The 17727-nt window shown below is 40.3% G+C and overlaps 1 protein-coding gene across 3 annotated transcripts in view; it reads right to left on the reverse strand.

Annotated features, from left to right (window-relative positions):
* The window catches only part of Eif2b3 (eukaryotic translation initiation factor 2B subunit gamma), a 59896-nt gene that overhangs the window by 28429 nt on the left and 13740 nt on the right, over positions 1-17727 (reverse strand). For all 3 annotated transcript variants that reach the window (XM_048351161.1, XM_048351163.1, XM_048351162.1), the window contains exons 4-5: positions 11023-11182; positions 4492-4603 (exon numbers count right to left, since the gene is read on the reverse strand). In XM_048351161.1, the coding sequence (XP_048207118.1) occupies positions 4492-4603; positions 11023-11182 (272 nt within the window). The remainder of the gene's footprint in view (positions 1-4491; positions 4604-11022; positions 11183-17727) is intronic.

Raw genomic sequence — 17727 nt, forward strand, 5'->3', positions numbered from 1 at the left:
TCCAAGTAAACCACTAAATGAATACTAGCACTACTATACCTTCCAGCAATCCTAGCACCTGGAAGGATGATGAAGCAAGAACAATGTGAATTTAAGGCCTACCTAGGATACATAGCAAGATCCTGTTGAAGGAAAGAAATAAAGGAAGGGAAGGAGAAAGGTTGGGATCATCCTAAAGAAATGTTCAGGGGAGCCAGGTACCAGTAGGTCACCCCTGTAATTCTAGCTATTCAGGAAGCTGAGATCTGAGGATTATGGTTCGACGTCAGCCGGGGCAGGAAAGTTCATGAGCTTCTTAACCTCAATTAACAGCCAAAAGGCTGGAAGTATAGCTGTGGCTCAACTGGTATAGCACTAGCCTTGAACAAAGCTCAGGGACAGCAAATAGGCCCTGAGTTCAAGCCCTAGGACAGGCACAAAAGCAAGTAAAATAAAAAAAAATGTTCATTGAGTACCTCATGTTCATGGCACCCCATTTTATCATCATCCTAGGGATACATCTCTTCATTCATTCATTTGTCGGTGGTGGGGGTTGAACTCTGGGCCTGAGCTTTTCAGCTACCATTTGAGCTACAGTGCCACATCTGGTTTTCTGGTGGTTAATTGGGGAAAAGAGTCTCACAGACCTTCCTGCCTGGGCTTTGAATGCAATTTTCAGATCTCAGCCTCCTGAGTAGCTAGGATTACAAGCGTGAGCCACCAGTGCCTGGCTTCATCTCATCTTTCTTAATTAGATTCTATGTATTTTTCTTCCTTAGTTTATGTCAGTGTTTGGTTGTTACACATCCTTGGGCAGCTTTATGGAAACATATGCATAGGAAGTAAACCTAATCCTCCTGCCTTTGACACTTAAAGTACCAGTTTGTACTTGTTATTTACTTATTTTGCCAATCCTAGGGTTGAACTCTGGGCCTGGACGCTGACCCCGAGCTTCTTTTGGCCCAAGGCTCTATCATTTGAGCCACTATGCCACTTCAGGCTTTTGAGTTTTTTTTTGTTTGTTTGTTTTTAGTTTAATGGAGATAAGAGTCTCATGGACTTTTCTGCCTGGGCTGGCTTTGAATTTTGATCTCAGATCCAAGCCTTCTGAGCAGCTAGGATTACAGATGTGAGCCACTGGCTCTTGGCTTGTACTGTTTATTTATTTATTGCCAGTCCTGGAGCTTGAACCCAGGGCTTGGGCTCTGTCCCTGAGCTTCTTTGTGCTCAAGGCTAGAGCTCTACTACTTGAGCCACAGCATCACTTCTGGCTTTCTGTTTATATGGTACTGAGGAATTGAACCCAGGGCTTCATGCATGCTAGGCAAGTACTCTACCACTAAGCCATATTCCCAGCCCTGTACTGGTTATTTTTGAGAGAGGTCTTGACCTTACCTAGGATTGTGGCAGGGCCAAGGTCTTCTTATTATAGATTTCCTGTAATAGCTAAGATAATAGGCATACAACACTGGTCCTACTCTCAGTTGAGAAGGGGTTCATGAACTTTTCTGTTCAGGTTGGCCTGGAACCACGATCCTCTCAATCTTAGCCTCCAAATCCCAAGTAGCTAAGATTGTAAGTACGAACCACTAGTGTCTAACTCAATAATAATGTGTAGTATTTTTAATCACTTACATAAAAGACAAAATAGTAATTGTTTATGTGCACTATCTCATTTGTTTCCCAATAGCTATTATTTCACAGATGAGAGAACAAAGTGCTAATATAGAACTTTTATTCATAGAGGCAACTAGGCCTAACTGAAGCCAGAGCTTAGTTTGATTTTACTCTGAAATATATCTCCTATCTCTGTTAAGACTGCAGAGGGGGCTGGGGATATAGCCTAGTGGCAAGAGTGCCTGCCTCGGATACACGAGGCCCTAGGTTCGATTCCCCAGCACCACATATACAGAAAACGGCCAGAAGTGGTGCTGTGGCTCAAGTGGCAGAGTGCTAGCCTTGAGCGGGAAGAAGCCAGGGACAGTGCTCAGGCCCTGAGTCCAAGGCCCAGGACTGGCCAAAAAAAAAAAAAAAAAAAAAAAAAAGACTGCAGAGGAAAAAAGTAAGGTATTTCTATCTTCAATTAGTTCTCTCATATTCATCTTACATGGGCTTCAATACTTACTGAGCATCTTATATACCTGTCCCAGGCAGAAAGTTCTGAATATGGTAGTGTTGTAGGGGGTACAGGTGACTCTATCTTGATTAGGGAAACATGGTAGGAAATGTTGGGCAGTAGATTAGGTCAACCTGACCCCAAAATTCTGCTTCTGTAAATGGCTCACTTAACTTGTTTGTTGCTTGCTCTACCCCCTGCGTCAACCCCCTACATCTGTGCTACACTTTTATCTTTATAAACCCCAACTTGAGAGCTGCTCGGGGTCACAGTGTCAGCGCCCAAGTCTGTACTGTGTCCCTGGTCGGTCAGCCTGCTCTTTTTTATGGTCACAGTTTCAGCTCCTGAGTCTGTGCTAGTCAGCCCGCTTTTCACTGTCACAGTTTCAGCTCCCAAGTCTATACTGTGTCCCTGGCCAGTCAGTTCGCTTTTTACTTCCCCAATAAATCCATCTTTTTGCTTGAAACTGTCTCTGAGTGGTAGACTCTTGGAGGGATGTGGAATCTCCTCCCTTGAACCCCACAACAGTAGCTTTTGATTAAAAAAAAAAAATCCATGCTGAGTAAGCAGTCTATAAATGTTAACTGAAGAAAATGTGACAGGGCTGGCTATGTTTAGCTTTGCATTAAAAGATTCTCAAGGGCTGGGAATATGGTCTAGTGGCAAGAGTGCTTGCCTCCTACACATGAAGCTCTCGGTTCGATTCCCCAGCACCACATATATGGAAAACGGCCAGAAGGGGTGCTGTGGCTCAGGTGGCAGAGTGCTAGCCTTGAGCGGGAAGAAGCTAGGGATGGTGCTCAGGCCCTGAGTCCAAGGCCCAGGACTGGCCAAAAAAAAAAAAAAAGAAAAAGATTCTCAAATAAATAGTAAAACACATCTATTAAATCTATTAAAATGGCACTTTCAAAAAAGTAGAAAAACTACTGGTGGTGGTGGCTTGTCTCTAAAATACTAGCTGCACAAGAGGCAGAGATGAAGAAGCTCACAGTTTGAGGCCATCCCAGGTAAAAAGTTTGTGAAGCCAGGTGCTGGTGGCTCATACCTGTAATCCTAGCTATTCGGGAGGCTAAGATCTGAAGATTGTGGTTCAAAGCCAGCTCAAGCAGAAAAGTCTGTGAGACTGTTATCTCCAATAAACTACTCAGAAAAAGCTGGAAGTGATGCTGTGGCTCAAATAGTAGAGCACTAGCCTTGAGCACAAAGAACCTCAGGGACAGCACCTAGGCCCAGAGTTCAAAACCCAGGACCAGCAAAAAAAAAAGTTTGTGAGATCTCATCTCAACTAATAATGAGGCATAGTGGTATATATCCATCACCCCAGCTCCACGAGAGGGTGTGGTTGGAAGGATCATGATTCCTAATCAGCTTAGACAAGGAAGTTTCAGAGGACCCCAATTCAATAACAAGAAAAACTGGGATGTGGTGGAGCATGCTTGTCATCCCAGTTACAGTGGGAAGTAAAAACAGGAGGATCATGGTCCAGGCAAAAATACCATCTCAAAAATAACCAGAGGAATAAAAGGGCTAGAGGTGTGATTCAAGCAGTAGAATGCTTTCCTAGCATTATGCCCTCAAATTGAAAAGAAAAAAAAAAAGAGAATAGGATAAATTTTATGCTTTACTATTTTTTCTTTTTTGTTTTTGCCAGTATTGGGGCTTGAACTCAGGGCCTGAGCACTGTCCTTGGCTTCCTTTTGCTCAAGGCTAGCACTCTACCACTTGAGCCACAGCACCACCTCCGGCTTTTACTGTGTATGTGGTGCTGAGGAATTGAACACAGGGCTTCATGCATTGGTAGAGTACTTCTCTACCACTAGGTCTCATTCCTACCACCAATTTACTCTGTGTGTGTGTGTGTGTGTGTGTGTGTGTGTGTGTGTGTGTGTGTGTTTGCCAGTCCTGGGGCTTGGACTCAGGGTCTGAGCACTGTCCCTGACTTCTTTTTGCTCAAGGCTAGCACTCTACCACTTGAGCCACAGCGCCACTTCTGGCCTTTTCTATATATGTGGTACTAAGGAATTGAACCTAGGGCTTCTTCATGTGTATGAGGCAAGCACTCTTGCCACTAGGCCATATTCCCAACCCCTATTTTATTTTATTTTTTAAAGGAGGTTCTATAGTACTATCAGAAAGCTAGTCCTGTTTTGTCCACAGATCTTTTTGCCCTACTCCTATGAAGGATTTGGTGCTTGCTACCTTGGCAAGAAAAGATAGGGAAAGCTAAGCTCATGCAGTGAGGAAAAGCCTTCATCCTTTCTCATGAAAAACATTCACATACTTTTGTCAATTTCACACAGTATCATCTAGTTTTCATTCCCTCTTTCCCATGGTGGGTGGTTTTATTTTGTTTTAAGACAAGGAGAATTGCCAAGAAGGCAATCCTTAGGGCTTACTTCTGTAGGATGGATGCCTTAATGACCAACTCTTCATCCAAGTCTGCTTCATTAGCCATAAAGAGCAGCCTCTTTCCTGTGCTGTCGACTCCAATGAAGTCACGCTGCTCTACTGAATCATACAAAAGAAAAAAAAATCAAATTAACCAACCCCCATAGCAATAATGAAAAACAAAAAGGGCAGTGAAAATACTGTTTAGTATCTCCAGTCAAAAAAGATGACTGACAAACCCACTAAATGAATTCTCTCTCAGCAAATATAACAATGAGCTAGGTCTGTTCATTGTACAGGCAGGAATACTTAAGGTCATTCATATTCATTCATATTAACTGCATGTCTACTATGCACTAGAGTTTATGCTATACACAGGAATTTGGTAGACAATGATTAAATAGCTGTCACATTATTGCTACTATCTTTTCCCCAACCAGGTTAGGAACTCCTCAAAGACAGGCTTACAACTGATTTATATTTCTTATAATATCTAGTATAATATTGGACACTTAATATGTGTCACTACCTTCTAGACAGTGCTTGTATCTTATAAAGGCATTGTGGCAATATAGCATAATGATTAAGAACAAAGCTTCTGAAGCTAGACTCCCTGAGTATGAACTCAGCGCAGTCACCAGTTTATGACTGAGTAAATTACTCAACCTCTCTATTCCGTAGTTTCATCAGTAAAATAAACACAATAATATTTACCTCAGGTTTACTATGAGGATTACATGGGTTAATAGTTACAAAGAATTTATTGTAGTATTATTAACTAAAATATGAAACAATGTTTTTATTTTATTTTATTTTTATTTTTTGTCAGTCCTGGGCCTTGGACTCAGGGCCTGAGCACTGTCCCTGGCTTCTTTTTACTCAAGGCTAGGACTCTACCACTTGAGCCACAGCGCCACTTCTGGCCATTTTCTGTATACGTGGTGCTGGGGAATCAAACCCAGGGCTTCATGTACACGAGGCAAGCACTGTTGCCACTAGGCCATAACCCCAGCCTGAAACAATGTTTTTAATGAAACAAAATAATACTCTGTGAACCTCATAATAGAGCAATATTTTAATATTTTACAAAGAGAATACAGTTCTATGGAAAATGCTTAGTATAAAGATGAATTTGCGTCAGCTGTTTTTGTCATGTGTGTATGTGTGTGTGTGTGCGCGCGCGCACGTGCACGCGCACAGGTCCTGGGGCTCGAATCTTGAATTCAGGGATTGGGATTGGATGCTGTCCCTGAGCTTTTTGGCTTTAGGTTAGTGCTCTACCACTTGAGCCACAGCAACAAAATTATCTGACCCACTCGTTGGCTTTTAGCTTGAGAACAAATCTAAATTATCTCTGTTTCTTGTGTAAGGCTTAACATAAGTTCTTCTTTTTTTTTTTCTAGTCCTGGGGCTTGAACTCAGGGCCTGAGATCTGTCCCTGGCTTCTTTTTGCTCAAGGCTAGCACTCTACCACTTGAGCCACAGTGCCACTTCTGGCATATTCTATATATGTGGTGCTGGGGAATCGAACCCAGGGCTTCATATATACGAGGCAAGCACTCTACCACTAGGCCATATTCCCAGCCCCTTAACATAAGTTCTACATAGAGTATGTCCTATACTCCATGACTGCATTAAAGTTTAATGTTATAAATCAGAGATCAAATTTCATACCAACTACTAGGGTAGCACAGATCTAAATTATCTGTTTTAAAAATGTTATGCCTTTACATAAATTTCTCCATTACAGAATTTGGCAATTAATTGATATCTTTATTGTATGCATGTTCCTATTAATGTACTCACATGAATCCTATCCTATTTGAACTTATTTCTGTATATGTTACTTCAAGCATAAGAAGCTCAGTTTTTTTCTTTGTTTGTGGGTTGTGGGGCTTTGAACTCTGGGTGCTTTTCCTGAGCTTTTATTGCTCAAGGCTAGCCCTCTACCACTTTGAGCCAGAGCTCGATTTCTGTTTTCTGGTGGTTAACTGGAGGTAAGTGTCTCATGGACTTTCTTGCCCTGGCTGGCTTCATATCGGATCCTCAGATTTCAGCCTTTTGTGTAGCTACAATTACAGGTGTGAGCCACCAGTGCCTTGCAGAGTTGTTTTGGTCATGTAGAGATTCTAACAAAAACAGTAGTGGGATGGGGAATGGAGTCTTGGAGAAGGAAACAGAACAGCAGAAGCCTAAGTAGGAAACAAGTTTCTTTGCAGTACAGTTTTAAAAGAATAAAGGAAGCCTACATAAAAGCAATACAGGTTTTAAACATCTATCAGTACCAAGGAAGCTCAGCTGATTGAGAGGTGACAGCATAAAAGCTTTTTCATTCTTGGTCATGGAGCATACTAGTATGTAATGATCTAGTCTGGACTAACAGTATATAATTTGAGAACTGAGAAGTTTGAGAAATACTACAGAGAACGAGATTGGATTAAATAAAAGTTTTCTAAGTTTTACGTTGATTCTAACAATATAAATACCAGAATTATAAAAAAAAGTTTTCTAGAACTTAATCTGTATTTCAAATAGAGATATAATAATATCATAGAGATAATAGTCAATAATTATTTGTGACTTAAAGCCTTAAACATCTATCAAAGCTGGGCTTAGTGGTTCAAGCTTCTAATCCTAGCTACTTGAAAGGCAGAGATTAGGAGATCATGGTTTGACACCAGTCCAGGCAGAAAAAGTTACAAGACTGATTTCAATCAAGGCTGGGCACAGTGGTGTACCTGTCATTCCAGTAACAAAGGAAGCACAAATAGAAAGACTGTAGTCTAGGCAGGCCTGGGCATAAAAAGATCCTACCTTGAAAATAATCAGTAAAACAGGGAATTTAGTAAGTGTGGAATTTTAAATTCAAACCCCAGTGCTAAGAAAAACAATTTTGCATAGAAGTATATAGAGTCACTTAGTAAATGGATTACCTGTAACAAAACATAAAAAACTTACTATCTTTTCATTGAATCTGAGAAAGAAGGAAACCTTTATTTTTATACAAGTTTTTAAAAAAACATAGGTGTGTGTGTATGTGTATATATATAGTATCATCAATATTCTTTTAAATTATTATTATTCCATAAGTCTGCTTGGTCAATGTCACATCTTCCTTCACTCTCCTTATCCCATCCCTACTCTCAAGTTACACAGTTCCTTATTTACATAATGTACAATGAATATAATGACTGCATTTGCTCACTCTTCCTCCCTCCATTCCTGTGACTCCCCCCCCCCCCCCGCCCACCAAACGTTTCTACTTCCTGTTATTCATTTTGATACACAGGACCATAGTTGTTCAGAGGAGTTATGCCTTTGGATTCCCCTCCTAAGTATACCCTCCTTTAGTCAGTTTGTTTGAAAAGATGGCAGTTACAGAAACTTCATATAAGTCTCAGATCCAGAAAGAGCCAGGCACCAGTGATGCTATTCAGGAGGCTGACATCTGAGAATTCCAATTTGAAGCCATCCCAGGCAGGAAAATCAATGACTCTTATTTCCAGATAACCAGCAAAAAGCCAGAAGTGGAGCTGTGGCTCAAGTGGTAGAGCATCAGCTTTGAATAAATAAACTTAGGGACAGAGCCCAGGCCCTGAATTTCAGCCCTAGTATGGGAGTAGAGGGAGGGATCAAAACCTTTCTTTCTGTTTTTTTTTTAAATACATAAGAATATTGTTAAAATATGCAGAGTATTCAAAAGTATAGACAGGTTCAACACAGTATTTATTAAACCTCCCATGGCATGTTTTACATAAATTGAAAAATACAACTGTAAAATTTATGGAGATCCATCAAATCCTCCAAAAAACCAAAGTAATTCTGGGAAAGAAAAAAAAATCAGACACATTACACTTCTTGATTTACAATGATATTGGCAAAGCTATAGTAACCAATACAGCATGGCATTGATATAACAGATGCATAGGCAAAGTACAGAGCCCAGAAATAAACTTAAATGCATATGATTTTCAATAGGAAAAGAACTTAGAGTGGAGAATGAATGTTCCTGACAGTAATGTTGTTAAGAAAACTGTGTTTCTACACTGAACAGAAGGAATTTGAACATATACATGTTAAATTTAAAGTGATAAAATAACTGAGCTCCAGTGGCTCATGTCTGTAATCCTAGCTACTCAGGAGCCTGAGATCTGAGGATCACAGTTCAAAGCCAGGGCAACCAGGAAAGTCTGTGAGACTTTATCTCCAATTAATTACCGAAAAGCTGGAAGTGGATGTATGGTTCAACTGGTTAAGTGCTAGCCGTAAGCAAAAAGCTCAGGGACAGTGTCCAGACTCTGAGTTCAAGTTCCAGGACTATCAAAAACAAACAAAAACCAAATATATAATGTCTAAACATAATATTTGAAACCATAAAAATCCCAGGAGAGGGGCTGGGAATGTGGCTTAGTGGTAGAGTGCTTGCCTGGCATGCATGAAGCACTGGGTTTGATTCCTCAGCACCACATAAATAGAAAAGGCTGGAAGTGGTGCTGTGGCTCAAGAGGTAGAGTGCTAGCCTTGAGCAAAAGAAGCCAGCTAGGAACAGTGCTCAGGTCCTGAGTCTAGGACTGCCCCAGTCCCCCCCCCCCAAAAAAAAAATCATAGGATTCTTGCCCAGGCTGGCATCAAACTGCGATCCTTAGATCTCAGCCTCCTGGATAGCTAGGATTATAAGCAGGAGCCACTGATGCTCAGCTTGACAATATTTTTATTTATTTTAATTTATTTTTTGCCAGTCCTGGGGCTTGGGACTCAGGGTCTGAGCACTGTCCCTGAGCTTCTTTTTGCTCAATGCTAGCACTCTATCTCTTAAGCCACAGCACCACTTCTGGCTTTTGCTGTTTATGTGGTGGTAAGGAATTGAACCCAGGGCTTCATGCATCCTAGGCAAGCACTCTACCACTAAGCCACATTCCCAGCCCCTTGCCAATATTTTTTTTTAACCTCATAACCAAACTCATGTGACAAAAGTAAAATAGATGTTGAATAATAAGGGGCAGGCTGGAGTAAGCATGAATAGGCAAGGGATCAATCTGATTAAAGTACAACATGTGCATGTGTAAAATAGTATGCTGGTGAAACTCCTCTGAACAACAAACATGAACCTAACAGAAATTAATACCAACTAATAGGAATGTAAACTGGTTCCTATCCCCAACGTGGGCATTAGTAGGAGTGGGGAAGATGAGCAGAGAGGATAAAAGAGAGTGAATATGATCAAAATATTTTATGAGGGCTGGGAGGGTGGCCTAGTGGGAAAAGTGCTTGTCTAGCATGCATGAAGCCCGGGTTCGATTCCTCAGTACCACACACAGAGAAAAAGCCAGAAGTGGTTGGTACTGTGGCTCAAGTGGTTAGATCGCTAGCCTTGAGCAAAAAGAAGCTCAAAAACTGTACCCAGGCTCTGAGTTCAAGACCCATGACTGGCAAAAAAAATTATGCAAATGTATGAAAATGGAACAGATATGCTTATTGAGACTTTTCAGAAGAAGAAGGAGAGATTAACAACATTAATATCAGTCATGTGTGTCTTAGGGAACTATCTTTCTGTTCTCACATCTGGATGATGACTAAGCAATCAGGAGAATAGAGATTCACATGGGACTTGAGTATTACATAGCCCAAGTCAGAAGAAAAAAACATAGTCCTTGTTAAGTGGAGTAGGTACAGGTAACCCTAAAGATCATGCAAAGACGATCTTACTCTAGACAGGAGAGCTACAAACAGTCCCTATTGAGGAAGATGAGACCTTCAAACAAGCAATCCATCTGTATGTGAGTCACTGAAGAACACTTTCTGAATGTGTATAACCCATGTTTCCAAGAAATGTGATATCTAAACTGCAGGATGAAAAATGTGTCTTTTTGTGTGTGCCTGTACAAAAATCTCACGCCTGGCTATGTTGTTCAATTTCCTTGCTCACAGAACATATACAGCCTTTTTTCCCTAAAAAAATATAGTATAACAGTTATTTACACAGCACTTACATTAATTTAGAGATGATTTTAAATATATGGGAGATGTATATGCAAATACTATACATATCATTTTAGATAAGAAAAAGAGTATCCACGGATTTTGCAGTGTATGTACGTAGTAAAGAATATATTCATGAGCATGCAAATATACATGCACTGCACATGTGCTTTGTATCCATGGATTCTAGAATCAATCACTCATGGATATTGAGAGATAAGCACATATGTTCAATTATTTGCATCTTAAACAGAATGCAAATAGTTCTGAATTCTCCTCCCCATATACAAAATGATCTTACAACTGAGCACTGGTGGCTCATGTCTGTAATCCTAGCTACTCAGGAGGCAGCCATCTGAGGATCACAGTTCGAAGCTAACCTGGGCAGGAAAGTCTGTGAGACTCTTCATTCCAATTAAGCACCAAAAAATCAGAAGTGGAACTGTGGCTCAAGTGGTAGAGCACTAGCATTAAGTAAAGAAGCTCAGGTACAGTGCCCAGGCCAATACATGTACTTATAAAACCCAACAAAAAATAAATTAAACCCCAGTCTTCCTTACCTGTCTTTTTTTTCCCCTTTTGACCTGGAACTGGGTCTAAGATATCTTGTCCTTTTCTCATTAACATGGCAAGTGATGCATCATGAGCTCTGAACAGGTCCACAACCTCATGTAAGGCAACATCTGTTATTAGATCACAGCTGAGTACCAGGACATCTGTCTATTAGATAAGAAGAGAACAGTCACTATCACAAGAATAGAGCACGCAATTCATCACAAGATAAGCACACAACAATTCAGAATCACACAAATGAGAAAATATTTCATATCTTTTCTGCAGCAAAATAAAATAAAATAAATGGGATTGCCTAGTGGATTGTGCTAGAGAAGGGCCCAAAATCTCTGCTGCTCCCTTGTGATACTTCCTGAAAGGTCTTTAGCATTCAGATAGATTTCTTTTCTTTTTTTTCCCCCCCTTTCTTTTTTTTGTTGGTCCTGGTGCTTGAACTCTGGGCCTGGGTGCTGCTCCTGAGCTCTTCAGCTCAAAGCTAGCACTCTACCACTTGAGCCACAGCACCACTTCTGGTTTTCTGGTGGTTAACTGGAGATAAGAATCTCATGGACTTTGCTGCCTGAGCTGGCTTTGAACTGCAATCCTCAGATCTCAGCCTCCTGAGCAGCTAGGATTACAGGTGTGAGCCACCGGTGATTGGCTCCAGGTATATTTCTAAGGAACAGTCTGAAACTACAGTATCTATTTCTATGACTTTGGAATAAATTATTTTCATAAAACAATCACAATCAGTTTTTCTAGGAAATAACAAGACAAATATAATGAAATGCCTCACTTTTTAACTTACAGTCTAGGTAGTAAACAAGTACAATACTTGTACTTTGCACAAATATGTACAAAGTACTCTTTTACTCTTATAACAAAACCATATAATTAGTATTTTATTATTAATGTTATTAGTCTCTTTTTATTCAATTTTTTTTTTTCCTTCAGACAGGGTCTCATTATGTAGTTCAAGCTAGCCCCAAATTTACAATCTGAATTTTCAACCTTCCAGCCCCAGCCTCCCAAGTGTTGGGATTACAGGTGTATATCACTATATATATCTCATTTGTCTCTATTGCTATAGATAAGAAAAATGAAGCCTACAGTACATAGTAGGCATTTAATAAATGACAAATGAGGGGTCAGGAGTATAGTTGGTGGGATAGCACATGTGTGAGGTACTGGATTCAATCTCCACTACCGTAACAAACAGTCAGCCCTAACAACAAAATAGTGCATGCCTGAAATTCTAGCTACTCAGGAGGCTAAATCTGGAGGATCCAGGTTGTAAGTCAGCCTAGGTAGGAAAGTCTGCTAGAATCCAGGCGTAGCAATGCAATCCTATAATCCCAGTACTCAGGTGGTTGAGGCAGGGTAATCACATTTTCCAGACCAGTTTGGGCAACATAGAAAGACCTGTCTCAAAAGAAAAAACACAAAAACAAACAAATAAAAAATAAAACAGGGGCTGGGGATACGGCCTAGTGGCTAGAGTGCCTGCCTCGTATTCATGAGGCCCTGGGTTCAATTCCCCAGCACCACATATACAGAAAATGGCCAGAAGTGGCGCTGTGGCTCAAGTGGCAGAGTGCTATCCTTGAGCAAAAAGAAGCCAGGGACAGTGTTCAGGCCCTGAGTCCAAGCCCCAGGACTGGCCAAAAAAATAAATAAATAAAAAATAAATAAAACAGAAGGATATAATAGCACTCTCTGTAAATATTGATAACCTACTACTACTACTGCTACTACTACTAATAATCTAGCTACTCAGATTTTACCTGAGTAGCTCAAGAACAAAAACCAAGATAAACTAGTTAAAACACAAGTATTTTTGGTTTCTACGTTAACTTTCTGTTAATCAGAGCTAATTAAAAAGAATAGGGGCTGGGGATTTAGCTCAGCGGAAGAGCGCCTGCCTGGCGAGCAGAAGGCTCTGAGTTCGGTCCTCAGCTCTGGAAAAAAAAATCTATAAAAAAAAAGAATAATTTTCTGCTGGGCCTAGGTGGCTCTTTGTGCCTGGCTCTTTTTGGGTCTTCACTGGGATTAAAATACGAAGTTTTTATTACCATCATCTTTTCAGAAAAAGAAATTTCTAAGACTACAATTCACCACTTAAAAGATATCGGGCATTTATAAATCAGACAATATACATGCAAACTAAGGAAGAAGGAGTCTACAGAACCCTACTTCTTAAAATAATGCAGTCATAACTAAAGATGTATTAAACAATTATTACGAGAGGAAGGGAAGAAAATAAAAAAAAATTTTAAAAAGCAAAAGCGGAGTGCTGGTGGCTCATGCCTATAATCCTAGTTACTTGGGAGGCTGAGATCTGAAGATTGAGGTTTGAAGCCAGCCTGAGCAGGAAAAGTCCATGAGAATCTTATCTCCAATTAACTACCAAAAAACTGGAGGTGGAGCTGTGGCTCAATGGTAGAGATTAGCCTTGAGCACAAAAGTTCAGAGACAGTGCCCAGGCCCTGAGTTCAAGCCCCAGGACTGGCACAAAACAAACAATTATCACCGAAACAGAAGAGTTGATCCATCTCATCATTATGTCCTATTTTTCTAATGATTGACTCTTACAAGTTGACTATTCTTTAATTAACTAATGTACCTCCAAGTAAAGAAAGTGACCATGATGCAGGTGTTTCTAAAGTGGTGACAATGTTGTCTTGGAAAACAAATGCTATTACCATTCAGTACTTGTGGAGTGTTTAAATGTGTTGGTATTGTAAATACTGAACAAGTCCTGTACAATTGTGAACTGGCCAGTAGGCTCATTTCTTTCTTGGCTTTTATATGACTTTTTGCTCAACTGAATACAAAATCCCTAAGGATCACCAGGAATAGATCTTGTCCTTTCAATGTCTGTTTGCCATCTGTTCTCAGATGAAAGAAAGCTATCAGTCTGAAAGAGCAGGGCCTGGAATAGACAAGAGATGGCTGTTCTATCAGCCCCTGTCCTGACTCTGTTCCAGAATAGGGGCCATGAAAGATTCCCTGAAAACCAACACACTCTCATCTTATTTGCAGTGCCACAGCTTTCAAAAAGGAAAGTCTTTGTTGTCTCATCAATGCACTATTTCCTTCCTTTCCCTCCCTCCCTCCTCCTTCCTCCTTCCTTCCTTCCTTTCTTCCTTCCTCTTCCTTTCTTTCTTTCTTTTCCTTTCTTTCTTTCTTTCTTTCTTTCTTCTTTCTTTCTTTCTTTCTTTCTTTCTTTCTTTCTTTCTTTCTTTCTTTCTTTCTTTTTCTTTCTTTCCCAGTCCTGAGGCTTGAACTCAGAGCCTGAGCACTGTCCCTGAGCTTCTTTTGTTCAGGGCTAGCACTCTACACTTGAACTACAGCACCACTTCTGGTACTGAGGAATTGAACCCAGGGCTTCATGCATGCTAGGCAAGCACTCTACCACTAAGCCATGTTCCCAGACCCAATGCACTATTTTCAAATGCTACAAATCCTGGACAAAAAAAAAAAAAAAGCCTAAGAGGGGGGAATGAGGGAGGAGGTAACAGACAGTACAAGAAATGTATCCAATGCCTAACGTATGAAACTGTAACCTCTTGGTACATCAGTTAGACAATAAAAAAAAAAAGCCTAAAAGAAAACCTAAATTATTCTTAGACCTTCTTATTATTATTTTTCTTTACATTTTAATAAAGTTGTAATGGAAAGAAAGGATTATTGTTTTGCTTTTTATTCTAGAAATGTGAATCCCATTCTAGAATTGCAGTTGGACTTCTACTGACTAGAGACCAGCGAAAAGAAATGGAAAAAACTGTTAAGAGTCAGAGAAGTTTTTGTCATTGGTGTACTAGGAGAGAAGTATTTTTAATTATGTGTGTGTCCACAGCCATGAATAAACTCAGGTTGTTAGAAATGTGAGTTATTCCATCTTAAATGCAATCAGTCTGAAAGTTCCATGAACACACCAACTCTCTGCTGCCCTGTGTTGGAAGGATCCAGTTATTTTCTTACACCAAGTAAGCTTCTTCTGTAGAAATCAGCTGGAGTCCCCATACTCACTGTTCCAACAGTCCTCACATACTTCATCCTAACCCTGCTCCTCTAGTGAAGCCAGGGTAATGTCAAGGGCAAAAAGCAAAGCTCTTAGGGATAACAAATGTATGCGCTATTGACAGTACAAAAACACACAAAGTCACCAAGGGAAGGTATCACTTTAGTATTCAGTGATAGATCAAGACAGCCAAGAATTCAAAACAAAAACAGCTGCCAGTTAGTGTTGACTAAAGTACACAAATTAAGCTCAGAAAACCCAATTACCATGTCATGGCAAAGCCCAGAACTCTCTCGTTACAAGAATAGTTTTCTACAAAGCCAAAACCACTGAGTAAAACTAAAGGGGGGAAAAAAAGGTTAAATCAGAACACCGGATATGTGTATGTGTGTGGTAGTAAGGGATGGAGGGGGATTGTGAGGAGAACTACTGGGAGTAATCTGTTTCTTTTTCTGGCAGCTGTTCCATGACAGATTGTTATAAATAACATAATCTGGCAAACAATTTTCTACAGCAAGGAAAAAAGAAAAATACACTTCTCTGGGAAAAAAATTGTCAGGACATGGTAGTTCACTATACTTTTGCCCCTCTACCCCTTCCACAAACAATGGCTGTGATTTAGCTATTTGGTGTGAGTATGGCCACAATTTACATTTTCCTATATGGTCTAATCCAATTAAAACCTCAAAAGTAGTTGTGCGCTTTAATAAACTTCAACAGCTAACTTGTGGAGACCTTGCTGTTTTTTTTTTTTTTTTATTGAAATGCTTAGAAAAGGGGCTGGGAATATGGCCTAGTGGTAAAGTGCTTGCCTCATACACATGAAGTGCTTAGAAAAGATTCCCAGTTTGTAGACCCCAAAATGCAAAGGAATGCCAAGTGCACTTATTGTCACTGAAGTTGGAGCCATAGGAACATGAAGGAATGAGCAACTTAATGTAGAAGAAATATAATAATTCTTAGGCTAGGCGCTAAATATTCTTTTTGTTTTCCTTAGTTTAATTGATACCATTTGGGACTGAAGTCAGAAATCTTTCCATATCTAGAACTGAAATTCTCCCTCTTGCCCAGTCCCTATCATACTACCATGTTATTGGTCCCCTAATTTTCCTCTACATCTTCTGCGCTGCTTTAATTCAGACTCCCAAAGCCTTCTACAGTCTTGTGTTGGTCTTGGTCATTCTAGTCCTCCCTTATTCTAATTCTTTTTTTTTTTTAATTTTTACTATCAAATCCCTTATTCTAATTCATACTCCAATGTACACTGTTTTCTGTCATATCTCTTCTTAAAGATACCCTAAGATGGTGTTCTCTAAACATAAAAAAGCTAAACTTATCATCATTGACCTTGTAATTTTACCTTAAAATATAGAAATAATTAAAATGATAACATATACATAATACATATTTTTAATAATTTAAAATTAATGTTTTAAAAGAAGATAGGGAGGGGCTGGGGATATGGCCTAGTGGCAAGAGTGCTTGCCTTGTATACATGAAGCCCTGGGTTCGATTCCCCAGCACCACGTATATAGAAAACAGTCAGAAGTGGCGCTGTGGCTCAAGTGGTAGAGTGCTAGCCTTGAGCGGGAAGAAACCAGGGACGGTGCTCAGGTCCTGGCCAAGGCCCAGGACTGGCCAAAAAAAAAAAAAAAAGAAGATATGGAGAGTGCTGGTGCCTAACACCTGTAATCCTAGCTACTCAGGAAGCTTAAATCTGTCATCCTGTGCAGAAAGCTCTAAGAGACTCTTATTTCCTATTAACCAACAAAAACAACAAGCTGGAAGTAGAAGTGATAAGACTGCCAGCCTTGAGTGGAAAAGCCAAGTGAGAGCTTGAGGCTCTGAGTTCAAAGCCCTACTGCAGAAATCAATCAATCAATGGGAAAAAAAAATTTAAAGCCCTAGTTGGGGAATAACTCAATGGTAGCCTGTTTGCCTACCACGCAGGCCCTAGGTTTGATACCCATGATCACACAAACAAAAAGCACAAAAGTTGAGGGACAGCACCCAAGCCCTGAATTCAAACCCCAGGACTGGCTCTAAAAAGGGGGGGGGGGGGGGAATGGGAATATGGCCTAGTGGTAGAGTGCTTGCCTTGCATACATGAAGCCCTGGGTTTGATTCCTCAGCACCACATACATAGAAAAAGCCAGAAGTGGTGCTGTGGCTCAAGTGGCAGGGTGCTAGCCATGAGCAGAAGGAATCCAGGGACAGTGCTCAGACCCTGAATTCAAGCACCGGGACTGGCAAAAAAATAAAAAAGAATACTGTCTGGCATATAGTAGTTGTTTAATACATATCTGCTGAATAACTAAAAGTGTCATTTCATAGATGAATTAACTTCAAGCTTAGGAGGGGCTTATAAGCTCACATAAGGTCACACAACTAATGAATAATGAAATAAAAATTAGACTTAGGGCTGGGAATACAGCCTAGTGGCAAGAGTGCTTGCTTGCCTCGTATACATGAAGCCCTAGGTTTGATTCCTCAGCACCACATATATAGAAAATGGCCAGAAGTGGCTCTGTGGCTCAAGTGGCAGAGTGCTAGCCATGAGCAAAAAGGAAGCCAGGGACAGTGCTCAGGCCCTGAGTCCAAGGCCCAGGATTGGCAATAAAATAAAATAAAAAATTAGACTTAGAGGTCTGTCTTTGAAAGAATGTATTCATTTCACCATGCTACCCTA

Source organism: Perognathus longimembris, chromosome 7 (genome assembly GCF_023159225.1).
Source record: "Perognathus longimembris pacificus isolate PPM17 chromosome 7, ASM2315922v1, whole genome shotgun sequence".
NCBI lineage: Eukaryota > Metazoa > Chordata > Mammalia > Rodentia > Heteromyidae > Perognathus > Perognathus longimembris.